Raw genomic sequence first — 15208 nt, 5'->3', positions numbered from 1 at the left:
CGAGCTGTTTGACAATGACACCGTCTGTCCCGATAAACTGCAGCCCGGCTGAAAAGTCACATAGACAGCACTGAGAAGTGAGCACCTTAGCAGCGAATAACAGGTTGTAAGAGTCACACTCACAGCTGCTAGCAGACTGCTTGTGTTATTGTGCTCACAGACTGCAGATGGCAAACATGTGAATGAATCATCAGCGTTGTTTTGTAAAAGTGTCCAGTTACTGCACATTTATAATCGCATATACAGTAGGTATGCAATAATCTGCTGTAGCTCGGGTATTGTACAGATGTATCCCCCCCACCCCCCCCCCTCGCTGCCACAAGACACCACTGTTGCTATGGGATCAAAACATGAGGTGCTGCAAGTGATGCTGAGATGGTCACTTACATAGGTGGACTGCACTCTCCGCCAGTGTCCCAGCCCACAGCAATACATCAAGACATCCAGTTGCGGGGGGAATAGGAGGGGGACAGGCCGATGGAGCCTCCGGGGCGGGTCGTCTCAGGCCAGGCTCACACACAGGATCCTCATGGCACAGGTGATCCACCTGATCGCCACCTCTTCAGGGAGTTCCCGCTTAAAAAAAAAAAAAGAATCTCTTTATGTCCACAGGTTCTCTCAAGGGAGGAGGATCACCTGGGCGTTCAGTCCCTCTCATAAGTTGTGTCCTCAGATGGGTTCAGGTGATCCACACGTCTCACAGCATCTTCAAAGTCCTGCGCTCTGTCCCGTGGATGTGCAGAGAAGTGTGCGTGTCAGAGGTTTGTATGTTTTCTTGTGTCAGCGTGTGTGTGTGTGTTTGTGTGTGTGTGCTCACCTCATCTCAGAAGGACAGGTGGTTCATCTGCCATCCTGTGTTTATTTACCCTCCCACTGCCACACCTCACCCCTCTCTCTGTCCCGACTCACCCTGTCAAAAAACCCTCCCCTCCAGCCTCCCCCAGCTTAAGCCCCCCGAATAGTCTTTCTCCAAAAACTAAATGTCATTTTCCTCTCTGTGTGTGTCTCCCAGTGCTCTGTGGTCTGTCAGATTTATCCAGTCACAGCTCTCGCATCATTCCACATCGGTCTTGCCTGTATCCCTGTCTATCCCTCCCTCGTGAGCCCACCCTGGGAGTCCAGATTTTCAGTTTCCCTGCGATTCCTCTTTTCTTCCTCCTCCTCCTCAAAAAAAATTCCCAGCTCTATAGCTCCTCCTCCAGTATCTCTCACTCCAACACGCTGCTTCCCTCTCTCAGGAGTCCTCTCTCATCAGGAGCGTTCCTGCTTACCTGAGTCACTCTTTGCACTCCTGTTGTGACTGTGTATGCACGTGTGTGTGTCTGTGTGGAGGCTGCAGCTGAAGCTCACCGCTCTCCCTCTCTCTCTGTTGCCATGCTAGAGCAGGTAACATTCGGCTAGCGCAGGAGACACACAGCCTGAATTCAAATGCGCCTCCAGCCTCTCCGATTTACAAAGCCTCCACCCCTCCTTAACAGCACACCCCCCCATCTCCCCTCCTCCTCCATCATCTCTCTATCTGTCCCTTCTTTCCCACCCCCCCTCTATCTTATTCTCCTCATCTCTGTCCACAATGTCTGCTCCGTCTCCCTCCACTGTTGCTTCATTTTGTGTCATTTCTCCCCTCTGCTGCCGCGCTCTCCCTTGTTTTTCATGTTACCTTGAGAGTGGGATGAGGAGGCACCGGGGATAATTCTGCCTCTGCAAAACACTGCAAACATTCCTCTTTTTTTAAAGACATTTCTGTTAATAACTGAACTGAAAGAAATCTGTTAGATTATTTCAACCTGTTTCCAAAAGAAATCAACATGTTTCTTAAAGTACAGCTGAGTCTGTCATCTTTTTTGTAGACTATATTCTTATCTATGGGCTCTTTGAAGCTCTACCTGTGCACAGTGATGCATTGACCAAAGTGCTAATAATAACATGCTAACATGCTTGCAATAACAATGTCAGCGTTTTAATGTTCAGCAAGTAGTGCTGAAACGATCTTACCTAATTGGCAATAAACACAAACTACAGATTAGGCCGACGAGAATGTCATTAGTGAATTTAAGTACTGGGCGATTAAAATTTTGACCCGATGATGGCGCAAGTGTTGAAGAAAGACTCTATGACTTGGGATCAATCTGCAGCCTGTGGGACTTTACTGAAGACACAGCATACAGCTTCAAATACCGCAACAATGAGACCCGCCCCGTAGAGTAGCCCACAGACTATTTTTATACCCCTCCTTAGATAAACATCATGCATAACTTTCCATGTGTGTGTATGTGTGTGGGTGTTTTACCACAACTTGTCTCCAGGTTTCTCAGTTTTAGTAAACATGCTTTGCTTCCAACCTGACCCCAAGGGTCAGACACCTCTAGGCCTCCTTGCCACCACACATGATGAAAGGTTAAGGGAGCCACAAAGCTATCACAGTTCATCCTGAGGTCATCTTTACCAAATTTCACGCAGTTCGTCAATAGTTCTTCAGACATTTTGCTTGCAAATCAATCAAAGTCACTGGGATTCATCCTCTGAGGACTATGAATGTCCAAAATTTGTGCTCATCCATCTTGTAGATGAAGATATTTAAAGGCATGAGGGAAAACTTTGACCCACTGGTGGGGCTAGATTATAAATCGGGGGATTCCCAAAGTCTTTACGATACACCTTCTGGGTACTATGAAGATCTATACAAAATGTCAGTCCATCCAGAAGTTGCTGAGATGCTTCATCAAAAACCAACCAGCCTCATGGTGGCAGTAGAGAAGAAGTTCATGAGATTCATCCTACTTTAAACATCTGTACAAAATTTTGCAGCAACCCATGCAGTAGTTGTCGAGATATCTCTGTCTCTACCGAAGTGCTGGACTTGATATATCGACCGACAGACAGACTGTCACTGCTATCCCAAAAGCGAAACAGCAAATGTGTCAGTAAAGATTCTCAGTCATCCAGGTCATGGTAATCTTAAGTGCCATATCAACCACTTCACAAGCGCACAACACAGCACAGCACAGCACAGGAGAGCTGGCTTCTCAGGTCACGACTCAGCTGTCCATTTACATCTTAAGGAGAAAGGACGTTCTTTTGAGGACAGCATCTTGGCCTGAGGACACGGATGGTTTGAAAGAGGTGTGAATGGCGCCATCTATGTCAAATTAGAATGACCATCTTTATATGGGAAGTACGGTGGGCAGTGGTTAGCATTGTCGCCTCACAGCAAGAGGGTTTCTGGTTCGAACCCAGAGTTTCCCCTTGTCAGCGTGGGTTTTCTCTGGGTACTCCAGTTTCCTCCCACAGTCCAAAGACATGCAGGTTAATTGGTGACTCTAAATTGGCTGTAGGTGTGGATGTGAGCGTGAATGGTTGTCTGTCTCTAAAGCCCCTTTTACACTGCCAGATTTTCCGTGAATGTTGGGCCGTTTTGCAGGCAAGCTGTGAGCGTTTAGACACACAGAGCCGGATTGGCGAGTTGATCTGAGGTGCCCAATTTTCCGCCTCGTAGGGTAGTCATATTGGCGGAACCCTTTGAGTTTAAAAAGACAGAGGTGGCCTTCCCGCTACGGGAGGGACTGTTGATGACTTGTGGGAGGAGCTGTTGATGACGCTGCACGTGCGACCCTCTGGCGGTGGACTAACAGGAAACAGCTGATAGCAGCAGGAATTAGCAGCTAGTAGCAAGAGGGAAATGCAAACCTGACAAACACTGTAAAGATGATCAACTGGGGAGACAAGGAATTGCGCGCCCTCCTTTCCCTCGCAAACGAAGAGGCCAATAACCGTCAAATGACGGGAACAGTGAAGGACGGGCCGATTTATGAGAGAATCGCCGAAGGACTGACAATCCGCGGCTTCCCTCGGAGTACGTCACTGTTTACGTCACAGGCTGAGCTACATGTTTTGTTACTTGCTCACGCCCCCCATTGCCCCAAAAAAGGCACATTCTGTATAAACAAAAGTAGGCAGGCGGCATTTTGCTGCACTCCCCGATTTTGTTTTTATACTGCCAATGCTGAAAGAAGACTGTTTGGGCTTTCCTGCAAATTTGCAGAATTCCTATTTAAAAAGGGCTTATGTGTCAGCCCTGTGATAGTTTGGTGCCTGTCCAGGGTGTACTTGCCTCTCGCCCAATGTCAGCTGGCCTCCATTATGGAAAATGAATTAATCTTTAAACAGAGGAGGTGGCTTGTCACCACTTAGCACCCACCTACAATGTAGTCTTAGGATCCCTCCCCAGACAACACTCAGACCCATCTAACCCTAACGACACATACAATGGTCAGTTGGGTCAATGACTCACATGAGACCTTAACGACTCCAAAACTCGAGTAAGGGTTCACAAACCCACAGGGTTTAAAGCCTGTGACTCTGCACCAGTACGTTAGAACTGAAGAAGCCTCTTGGATGAGAGGTGAAATGTGTCCAGTTGCCTGTGATATAGCGCTCAATAGAACAGCAAATGTGGCTAGAAATGATAATAAATTATAATTTCAAATTAAATTCAAATAACAATAGTTGTATTCTCCAACAGAAACAAACCTGACACTCAACCATTATGTGCAGAGATAAAATATGCAGATAGATATGAATGAAAAGTTTTTAAATACTCTGTGGAGTTACAGACTTTGGTTGATGGTTGGCCCAAAAAATTCTTGCTGAGTTTTTCGATTTCTAACATCCTGGCTACGGCCCTGGCATCTCTATGTTTCAGTGTTAAAGGAAAAGGCAGGTCGGTCTCTTTGAGTCAGTTTTAGAAAGCAGTTGCTGCACTGGCAGTGTTTTTTTTTTGACCTGATTTAATAAAATTAGACTTAAAGTTCTCAATTTCCGATTTTTGCATGCTGAATATGAAGTTATAACTGGATGAATTAATGCAAAGCTTCTCTAAGCATGCATGAAAAGTTCATTTCATGACAAATAAAAAAGACGGAAATGAAAGCTCCTGCCTCAGAGAACTCCTCATCGTTGAATGTGGCTCTTACAGACTCAGATAAAGAGGAATAGATGCAGGCTGTTGCTTTTTTCCTTTGATCATTCGGAGCATTCATTCTGTGTCATGGGAATAAAAAAAAAGTGTACTCCAGACTGCCAACATGACTGTAAAACGGCCACAATAACTCAAGCTGCACTAATGCTTTCTTGCAGATTACAGAATGAATCATTAAGGAGGAGGATGATCGTGGCTGTGGGGAAATTAAGGAAAGTTAATTTTAGTTTTCATACCAGTAAGTGAAAGCAGGCCAGCTCTGCTACGTCCCTGTGAATTACAGCTGTGTCCTGTCACTGGCTGTGTATATCATCAAACAGTTTTCCCACTCAGTGTGGCACTGGCGATTCACTCAATTTATCACCACGTATGCAGATGGATATTCTGCTATTTTTCATATTCCTTCATCTTTTCCCTTTTTTGGGGGGAGGGGGGAGAAACAGGAGCCACCGATTTGGCAATTCCCTTAAACAGTTTGTCCCGCGGCCCTGGCTCATCCATCAGACAGACAAAGACCAAGTGCTCCATGGGGTATAATTCTGTCAGACGTGTCCTGGTGGAGGACTGCCGATTATACACCAGTGTCTCTCTGTGGTGTCACTGTGGCTTTCTGTATTGATACAGCCACACACATAGCCCAAGGTTACAATTCAGTGAGTTATACGGCCATGAAAACACATATACCACCATGGTGCCTGCACCACAGGCAAAAGACGAGGGTGAGATGCTAATTTGCAACAGCCAAGGACAAAGCAAGCGAGACAGAAGCAGAGAGACACAAAGAAAATATTTCCATCTGCTGATTCTGTGATAGAGGCGAACATGAAAGAGAAAAACAGATAATACACACAACGTCTTCAGTAAGGTCTACACACACTGATGGTAGCACAGAGGAGTAACCCTTTGTGTTGCATCTACACATGGGAGACAAATTAAAGGAAAAACCTTAATAAATGAGAGCCACAACAAGGACAGGAGTGATCATCTTTATGAGTGAATAGATCTATCCTGTGGTGAGTGGTCTCTTGCAGAAACACAGGCTCAAGGCACGGGTGTGGATTCTGTGCTGACTCTCCTTTTTTTCTGTCTCACATCAAAGAAATTTGTCTGAGGCAGGCAAACTGTGGTAAAATAGAGGTGAGCATCTCTACGTTTTATTCTAAATGCAAAGTCACTTACTCATCAGTGTGTTCTTTAGGATTTGGTGGGTTGGACATCATTGACCAGTCTCAGACAACAGCACTGGTATATTTTTTATCTATAAAGCAATACTGGGCAAACTTCCGGCCTACCTCTGCACCCTGCTGTGTGTCGGCTGTGGTAGTCACCAGCTATGCTCCTCCAAGTAGTTGCTTTTTAATGTACCCCAGGTTTTAACAGATGTGGGGAAAACTGAATTCTCCTACTCTGCACCTTGGACGTGGAACAAGAAAACATTTTAAACACTTACATCCATTGATGGATTTCAGGGCATCATAAAGAACGTAGCATTTTTGTATTATATGTGTTGTATTTGTTGCATTTTAAATGTTTTCTGATTGGCTGCTACCTTGACCAGGTGTCTCTTCTAAAAGTGGTTTTCAATCTCAATGGGACTTCCTGGTGGTTTGTTCATTCAGTGGCAGCTGATTTTTTTTTTAAGTGTTTGGGCCAGGCATAAAGGAAAAAATGTGAGTAGGAAGATTTTTATTATATATTATTGTCTTTATTTTTGCATTTCATTGTTTTGTTTTTTTTGTTTATAGAATAAAACTGAAATGTTGGGATTAAAGTTGAAATGTCAAGAATAAAGTACAAACAACATAAACTCTCTATTGTCTCGCAGATGTAACCATGGATATCCTTGCACCTGTCCATTTCCACATATGCAATCATCTCTTCCAAGTTTGTCTGGTAATGTCTCTCTGAACAGATGCAATTTTTGGCACAATCTCTTTAAAGCTCTGATACTTATTACCACACTGTATTTATGCATTAAAAGATAAATAATTTCCTTGTTGCTAAAACTGATTCTGAGATACAATTACACCCATTAATCTGCACAAAGCATTTTGTAGAGGTAGCCGTACGTAACACTGCAACATAAGTACTGCGATTTATTCTCAAAGTTCTACTGTGATCTTGAAATGTCAACTTCATTTTTGACATTTTGACTTTATTCTCAAAATGCAAAAAAGTTATAATAGTAACGATAAATTTTCCTCCTCTGATTTAATTTTTTATGCCTGGCCCTAATATTCCTCAAACACAGAGTTTCTTGTTCTAAAAAGTATGCCACCTTAAATCAATTAAGTGAAATTAAATGGCAGTTCAGACGGACGAAGGACACAGGAACTCTTTTTGACAGATAAAGCAGTTGTTGCCAATGCTACAACAGCAACTTTCTCTGCAGAATTGTCAGCTGTTGAACCAGGCTTTCATCGAAGGGACTTGCACACGCATCTGCATTTGTCGAACAGCCAATAGGAACGACCTCCCTCAGAAATAACCTCTGATTGGCCACAGTCTCCCATTACAGGCTAGATTCTCTAAAGTCTAAAAACAGAGCCAAGAGGAGGTGCTGAAGTCTCTCTCAGTCCACTTGAATTACAGTATGCTTAAAGTTATCATAGGAAATAATGATGAATGAAACCAAAACAAAATCGCCTACCCCAGCTTTAACTGTGTGTTTGAAGTATCAATAATCATCAATAATTATTTACCAACCACTTATTTAAATTGCACTATATATCAATCGAAGCATGATCCCAGACTTATTCATAGATTTTCAGATCTCCACTGAATCTGGACCTGCTGTGCTGCAAAGTCAGGTAATAATTCTCTTTGGGCACGAGTGACTCCTTTCACACCTGTGTTAAAACAAGGGATATTTATTTGACAAAGTTAGTATTGTCTGAAATGTTTTACAGTATTTTATTTAAAACAAATGTTTGCAGTGTGTTGACAAATGTGGTACAGTTAAAAAATGTAGCAGGTTAACATAAAATTAAGCATCAATAAATACATTTGGATTCAAATATGTCACAGAAAAATGAGGCTCACTGTACACTCCAACCTACATAGCTTTTTTTTTTTGTTTTAAATCCAGAATCATTTCCACACTTTGATTTGGATGAATGACCTTCTAATACACTTGCAGCCATTATAATTCAAAGCATGTTGTTCTTGATCATCAGTAGCAGCTCCATGTTTCTCTGGTGCTGCTCCCTACACATAAATACACCAACTGTTCAACCATCCACAATCAAAGCGGATCTCTCATTAACAACAGAATGTGCCACTCCTCCTCAAAACATGCTCTGCCTTCTGAAAATCCTCAGCTTAGTCAGGAATGTGAAGTAGATAAAAGTCAGGCTCACCAGCACATTTTTCAATGAGTACAACACAGGAGTTACATAACCAAACACGACAATCAGAGCGACTCGAATGATGAAGAAAGGAAAGTCCTGCAGAGCGACTCCAGCAAAAGACAACAAGGGGTTGTTAGGAGTGATGACCATGCGGAGAGTGGACATGAAGGCGAGGATGTAGACTGGGAACACCCAGACTGAGTAGAAGACTGATGGATCTCCTGCCACTCTCACCATCTCCACAGTGTCAAACCAAAACAGGAAGCTGTCCACAAACACCTCTGACCTTCTGTCCCTCTTCCACAGGAAGCCCAGAGGACCTGAGTAGGATCGGGGGCGTGACGATGAGGAGTACAGGTAGGCCGTGCTGGGAGCTCGTGAGCTGGGTGTTGAGTGGCTGGGTGAGCCAGCGAGGTCCTGCCGTCTGCCAGAGGTGCTGCCGTTCCTGGCCTGTGGGTGGCCTTGGGTCAAACCGTTCTGGCCTTCTTCAGCATGCAGCTGGCCTGTTACGGAGGTCACCTGCTCCAGGTGGGTGAGGACGGGGCCTGGCATGTCAAAGTCCGAATCCAGACTGTCTACTGCAAATGACAAGAGCACACACACAACATCAGCTGTTATACAGCACTATGTTTACCTAAGGACCAGCCAATGTCAAGATCAGTTTTATACATTACACACAGAGGTGTTTCTGTTATTTAGCCTACCCTCGTTGATATCAATTGGGTGTGGTGGGCAAGATAATAGAAACAGCTGTTAGTATAGCACAATACAATTCAACATCACCACAAACTACAGCCTCCAAAAATGATCACAAAGTTGAATCAAAATCTCTCTCAAACAGTTCCACCAAAAACTGAACATGAAGGCAGGATTTATGGCAGGATTGTTGTATTAGACTGCATTACAGTAGTTTGTGTAGCTATTTCACAACTATACTGGCCTACTGCAGTCTTAAGCAGGATTTATATGTGTGTGCGTCAGCTCTATGCATAGCCTACACTGCAGCCTACACACGTGGCCTATGCTGTTGTGAGCGTTTATTCTTGTGCAGTGGTGTGTCTGTGTCACTCTGCAGTTACACCTCCAAAACACTAGTCATCAGCTGGGTTTTTTGTGAAGTGCTGTAAAGTTTTAGTTAATTCAAAACACACCCAAAACACACATTAAACATGGCTTAATAGAGACAATTTCAAACACAAGTACACAAATCTGGACACATTTTCCTCGTATGAAGCCAGGATAAGTCACGCACAAGACTTAAAATGCTATTTTTGTGGAGGCTTTATTGTCTTCACAATTTATTGTTTATTATCTGTGAAATTAAAGTAAATAAAAGCTTCGTTTCCACTGAGGGAAATGGTTTTAGCTTGCAAAAATAGACAGGAGGTCTGTGTCGCTGCGAGGTTTAGTCACATTTCTGTGGAGGTGCACGTTGGGTTACAGCAGAGGGTACAGTGTAGGCTCTCTTGCGTCCGGTTTTTACTTTAGATATCTGCCTTTTTTTAACTTTTTTTAATGTTGTCTATCAGCTGTATCAGAAGTTGTGTAAAGTTGCTGCTTTAAAACTCAACATTCCCTTATTTTGCTGCTTCACAATAAAAAATTTTATGTAACAAAATAACAGGGGAACTTTATTTTTTAGACTCTATGGGAATTGAAATATGTTTATTACCGAATTAGCGAAACTTTGTTAGCGGCTTCTCTTTAAATAAGACAACTGTAACAATCTGGCAGGGAAGAAGAGTAAAATTAGAAACATCCACAGTGAGATGTTGATGAAGAGCTGCAGACGACAGGCTCTTACTGCACCTCTGCAAACAGCTCCCCTCCAACAGGTAACTTCTTTTACCTGCCCTGCTGTGGAAAAACACATGCAGCAAAAATAACAGGGGACTTCAGCCGTGGATCAGCTTGCAACTGAACATGTAGCCCACTTTGTAGAAAATACTGAGATATATATAGTATGTCGCCATTCAGCCTGAAAATACCGGGATATGAATTTTTGTCCATATCGCCCAGTCCTACAGTATGATCCACATTAGTAGTTCTCAACCAGGGGTCCAGAGAGAGTTTCAGGGGGTCCTCAGAAAAATGGGGAATATTTATTTTCACTATTTGATTCAGTATAGAAGTGAACCCAGAGTGAGTGTATCTCCTCAACTGTAGTCAACAACTACAGACATTAACAGCTACTAATAACATAAATGGTTCTGTTCTATTCAAGTACCCCAGTAAGCCCCACACAGTGTGACACTGAATCAGCATGCCAAGTACCAGGACCCTGAAACTGCAGCAGCTAAATGGAATTCAACCATGATTAATGTAATTATTCACACTCCTGCTTTTCCTGCTGTGTCATGTCAAAATATCAACAAACGTTTAATCAGTTTGATCTCGCAGAACAAACAACATAAAACACTTAACATGCACGACGTATACACCTGAACATCATTTCATTTCAACAACTCACATTGTCCGATGAGCTTGCAGGGGCGTATCCTCTCTATGATGTCCACGCAGATGAGGCAGAAAAGCACCAAGGAAATGGGCAACTCAGCGAAATGGTCAAGCCTTTCCCCTCTGTCCACCTGCACCTACAGTACAACCCATAATAGCGAAAACAAATGTGAATTCAATAATACAAAGAACTGATCTGCCACTTTGAAATCATGAGGGATGGAGCAGGAAGAAAGTGAATCGAAACTCTTCGTCACGGTATTTGGCTGGACTGTGGAAGAGGAGCCAAGTTTTTATGAAGCCATCTGGTTTTATCACCCCATCATTACGGACATTAAGGCACTGCTGAATGCCCTTTAAATAAGATTAAGAAATATTTAATGTATGAATATGTCTGACACATCTCTCTGTGTGGCCAGATGCTCTTATTTATGTCCTTGCTGGGCCAGAAATAAAAGAGAGCATCACATATATGTAAAAAATTCCTGTGTTCTCTTAGAGTGGTGGATGATATTAAAGCTTGGGTTAATGGCCAACCTGTAATGTTCACTGTGGGTTACTGAATACCCCACACAGAGAGTACAGTCATGTGACGGTGGACACGTTTCCACTGCCTTTTTCTTACAACTGCGATGGTGCTAAAGTCCCTCTCAGTGCACGCTGAGAAAACATTTGGATGCAGCTTCAAGGAGCAAAACCTCAAGAGACTGAGTGGAATTGGTGACAAGCAATCTTCTTCTTTCTCTGTGGTGCAATGCGCCGTGTCAACCATCACTCAGTGAATAATAATAGTGCCCTAAACACATTCTCTCACACAAGGGGGTCATAAAACGAGCTGGTGCCACAAATGGACTGTTTACAACAAATATGCCTGTTCAAGGTCCCCGTCGGAGCATGACAGAACAAAACGTCAACAGGTGCCTCTCCATGACAAGAACGATCAGTCTCGATGACATTACCTTGGAGCTGGCTATTAAAATAGCAAAGCAGGGTAATGTACACAGGAGGAGATACGCCAGCGCTGTCGGTCTCCTGAAAAACAAAAATGGTTGTTTTTAGATCACATTTAAATAACGATCACTGAACCTTTTTTTAAAAGAAGTGCTGATCCCTCTTAATGCTGTATGCATGTATTGTATCGTGTTATCGTCAGGCGTTCAGGAAAGTTGCTGAACACATTTACTCAAGTACAATTTTAGATTTGTTTATACCTACTTCATTTTATGCTGCTTAATACATGTACTGTATCAAAGCGTCATGCATTCACTTGAGACAGAAAATAGACACCCAGGTGTCAGGAGCCAACAATGCTATCTGGAATAGCCAACGTGGCTTTTTACACCCGGGTGTATATTCCTGGGCACCCTAGCAACTGGCAAAGTTGAAATATGACAATAACTGTACAAGTCCACTCAGCTAGTCTTATGTAAAGGGTGTGCATTCAGCAACTTTATACATCCCAACAACTGAAACCAACGAGTCAGCAAAGTCTAAAAACGATAAGCCAACGTTGGCTACCTTCACATGCACAACAATATTCCACTATCATTCTGAATGGGACAATATTCTGAATTTATTACACGGCTCTATTAAATGCTGTATTCTGATTGGTCAGTTGCGGCATTTAGAGGTCTGATATTACTGTGTAATGACCGTTGCTATGTAGCCCAGCGTTGCTAGGGACGCTGCTTTTCATTTTCTCTTGATTCCCTGTAGCTATTGTAGCGCAGATTCAGCCGTTGCTGGCAGTTTTTTATTCTCTCCTCCCGATTTAATTTATAAATCAATAAAAATCGTATAATTAATCAATATTCTGTCTCAAATTATTTATTTAAGTGATAATTAGCCGTGTAATAAGCGGGATAATGTATAATGAGCCGGTGAATACTGGGAAAATAACTCCCGAAGGGTCATGTAAACTGTATATTCAGTTTGGATATTCCGAATTAGGCCTTTTATCCGAATTTAGCATATTCCGATGAAGACGTGGGATATGCCATTTTTTGTGTCTTTTTGTGTCTTATAAGGTGTCCTTGAGAGCTTTGAAAGGCGCTTATAAATAAAATGCATCATTATTATTATCATTATTTGTCTCAGTTGGGTTTTTTGGGGGTATTTTTTGCTTTTTTATTGGTCTGTGCATTGTCATGGATACGTTGTTCACTAATTAATTTGCCAGCAGTTTGCAAGGCTGTGTCACAGATGCATGCCCAAAAGAAAATCCCACATTTTTGCTCCTAAAAAGAGACACATCCACTTTTAAACATTACGAAAGACTTGGACACCAACACGTTTTCGGATATGTGCAAATATCGCAACACTGACGTTCTCAAGATGGTGGTTGGATAAATAAAAGAGGGAATAAGCACAAAAACCTGAATATTATGTGCATGTAAACACGGTCAATGACTCACACATGACTCAAACCCCAGTCTCCTGTGTGAAAGTCCTGTGCCTCACCCATTCACTTACCATGTCTTATTCCCTCTATGGACTGTCTTACTCTTCATGCTAAGTCACCTGACTTTCTGCCAGTACATTTGTTTTTTTGTCATACATTTACCACTTGAATCTCAGAGGATATCTGAGACTGGCAAGCACTAGCCCTAACTATAACCACTTTGCCATCTTGACACGTCAACATGACTAGCCAACCACAGCAGGCAGTGGGATCCATAACACTTCATAGGGATCAGCGAAATTAGCCAAATAGATGCAGTGTGAGTATTCTTACGCGAGTGCAAATAGAAACTACGAGAAAAAAAAATTGTCCTGTTTTTTCTGAATTAACAAGATTATTATCTCAGAATTATGAGAAAAGTTTTCATGGGAAAAAAACAAAACAAGATCTGATTTTTTGTTTTTCCAATTAAAACCTTTCTCAGGATTCTGAGATAATAAACTTACTTGCGTAGTTTCACTTTCAGATGATATAAACAAAGCATGCAAAATATGATGCTTTGTTAAAGATTAAGCTACAAAACAGTATAAAGGCGACTTAGTCAAGATTATTTCCACATTGACCAGCTACAACTCCTGTGGTTATTTTGCATCATGGGTAACTTTTACTTTCAATATTTTAAAGCATATCTTTCTGATTAAATGTCTTAATGCAGGACATATTTGTAATGATGTATTTTATATTGTAGCATTATTTAGGAGCAGTTTTCCTTCCACTACTGCATCATTACGAGTGTTTTTCTCCTCATCAAGTCAATTTTATTTAGGCCAAGATCCCAAATCTGCCTCAAAGGGTTTGTATTCTAACCATTTTGACTTTGCTCACTTGTTTATGTCGGATTCTTTATCTGTTAAATGCAGATACTGAATCACTGTGACACTGATTACACTACTTCCCAACAGGTGTACTCACCACTGTGTGATCTCCGATAAAAACCTCTTCCGCTTCAGGATCAGATATTTCAGGGGAACCCACACCAGCAGGGTCACAGTGGTCACATAGGCGATAGAAGCTGCCACCACGAGCCAGTAGGCCGTGCGATCCCGTCCTTTCACATCACGAATGAGGCTGGCAAACCTCTCCATAATCACAAAGATGGGTACGATAAGGGCTGCAAACTGCAGCACCTCATACAGGATGAACTTGACCGTCTTCCCCGAGGGCATGGTCCCCGCACACCAGCTGCTGGTCTGAACTTGGAGCAAAATACTTTGACAATCATCTCCCGAGAAACAAGACAGTGGAGCTGTTGGACTCTGCACACTGACATTGCTTACACTGCACTGGGGGCTGTATTCTTTTATTGCTGAGGTAATGAGGTGCATGCTCGCCTTTTTATGGGCTCACAAAGAAGAGCACTCCCATCCCATAATTTCAAGGAGAAAATTACGCTCAGCTGAGAACTGGACTGTACACGGGCTCTGGAAAGAGCGCTTGATTACATTGTCTGTTTTAACAGATGTTATTTTGATGAACTATTGAAATATACATTTTTTTTTGTTGTAACTGCAACAAAATAAAATAAATTATGTGCAATTAATCAATATTTAAAAATAACACTTTGAAATTACAGTGACATGCCTTTTACACTTCAATTTCCTCTATCCAGCCTTATAGGTCTCTCTAATACACGCACGCACACATACACACAGACACACACACACACAGACACACACACACACACACACACACACACACACACACACCTCCATCTAGTGGTAGGGCAGGGGATGATGTTGAAATGTCCTAACAAAAACCTGGTTTCAAGTATTTCTCAGCACCTCTCTGAAACAGTTTAGACAAAAAACTGAATGTTAGTGGTGGAAGAAGTGAGAAAATACTCTGCTACAAGTAAAAGTCCTGCATTTAAAACCTTACTGAGGTAAAATATGTCAGTATCTTAAGCAACATTTACTTAAAGTATCAAAACTACAAGTACTAATTGTGCAGTAAAATGTTCCC

At 42.4% G+C, this 15208-nt stretch overlaps 1 protein-coding gene and 1 long non-coding RNA gene across 2 annotated transcripts in view; one reads left to right on the top strand and one right to left on the bottom strand.

The window, feature by feature from the left end:
• LOC126382756 (uncharacterized) overlaps positions 1-15208 on the top strand; it is a 199091-nt gene that overhangs the window by 64466 nt on the left and 119417 nt on the right. The window lies entirely within an intron of this gene.
• On the bottom strand, positions 7885-14515 carry tmem236 (transmembrane protein 236). Its single transcript, XM_050032806.1, has 4 exons — positions 14159-14515; positions 11745-11817; positions 10799-10922; positions 7885-8906 (listed from the first exon to the last, which is right to left on the bottom strand). The coding sequence occupies exons 1-4, from the start codon at positions 14410-14412 to the stop codon at positions 8266-8268; spliced, it is 1092 nt and encodes a 363-aa protein (XP_049888763.1). The 5' UTR covers positions 14413-14515; the 3' UTR covers positions 7885-8265.

Source organism: Epinephelus moara, chromosome 21 (assembly GCF_006386435.1).
Source record: "Epinephelus moara isolate mb chromosome 21, YSFRI_EMoa_1.0, whole genome shotgun sequence".
NCBI classification, from domain to species: Eukaryota; Metazoa; Chordata; class Actinopteri; order Perciformes; family Serranidae; genus Epinephelus; species Epinephelus moara.
This window is presented reverse-complemented; position numbering and strand designations above follow the sequence as displayed.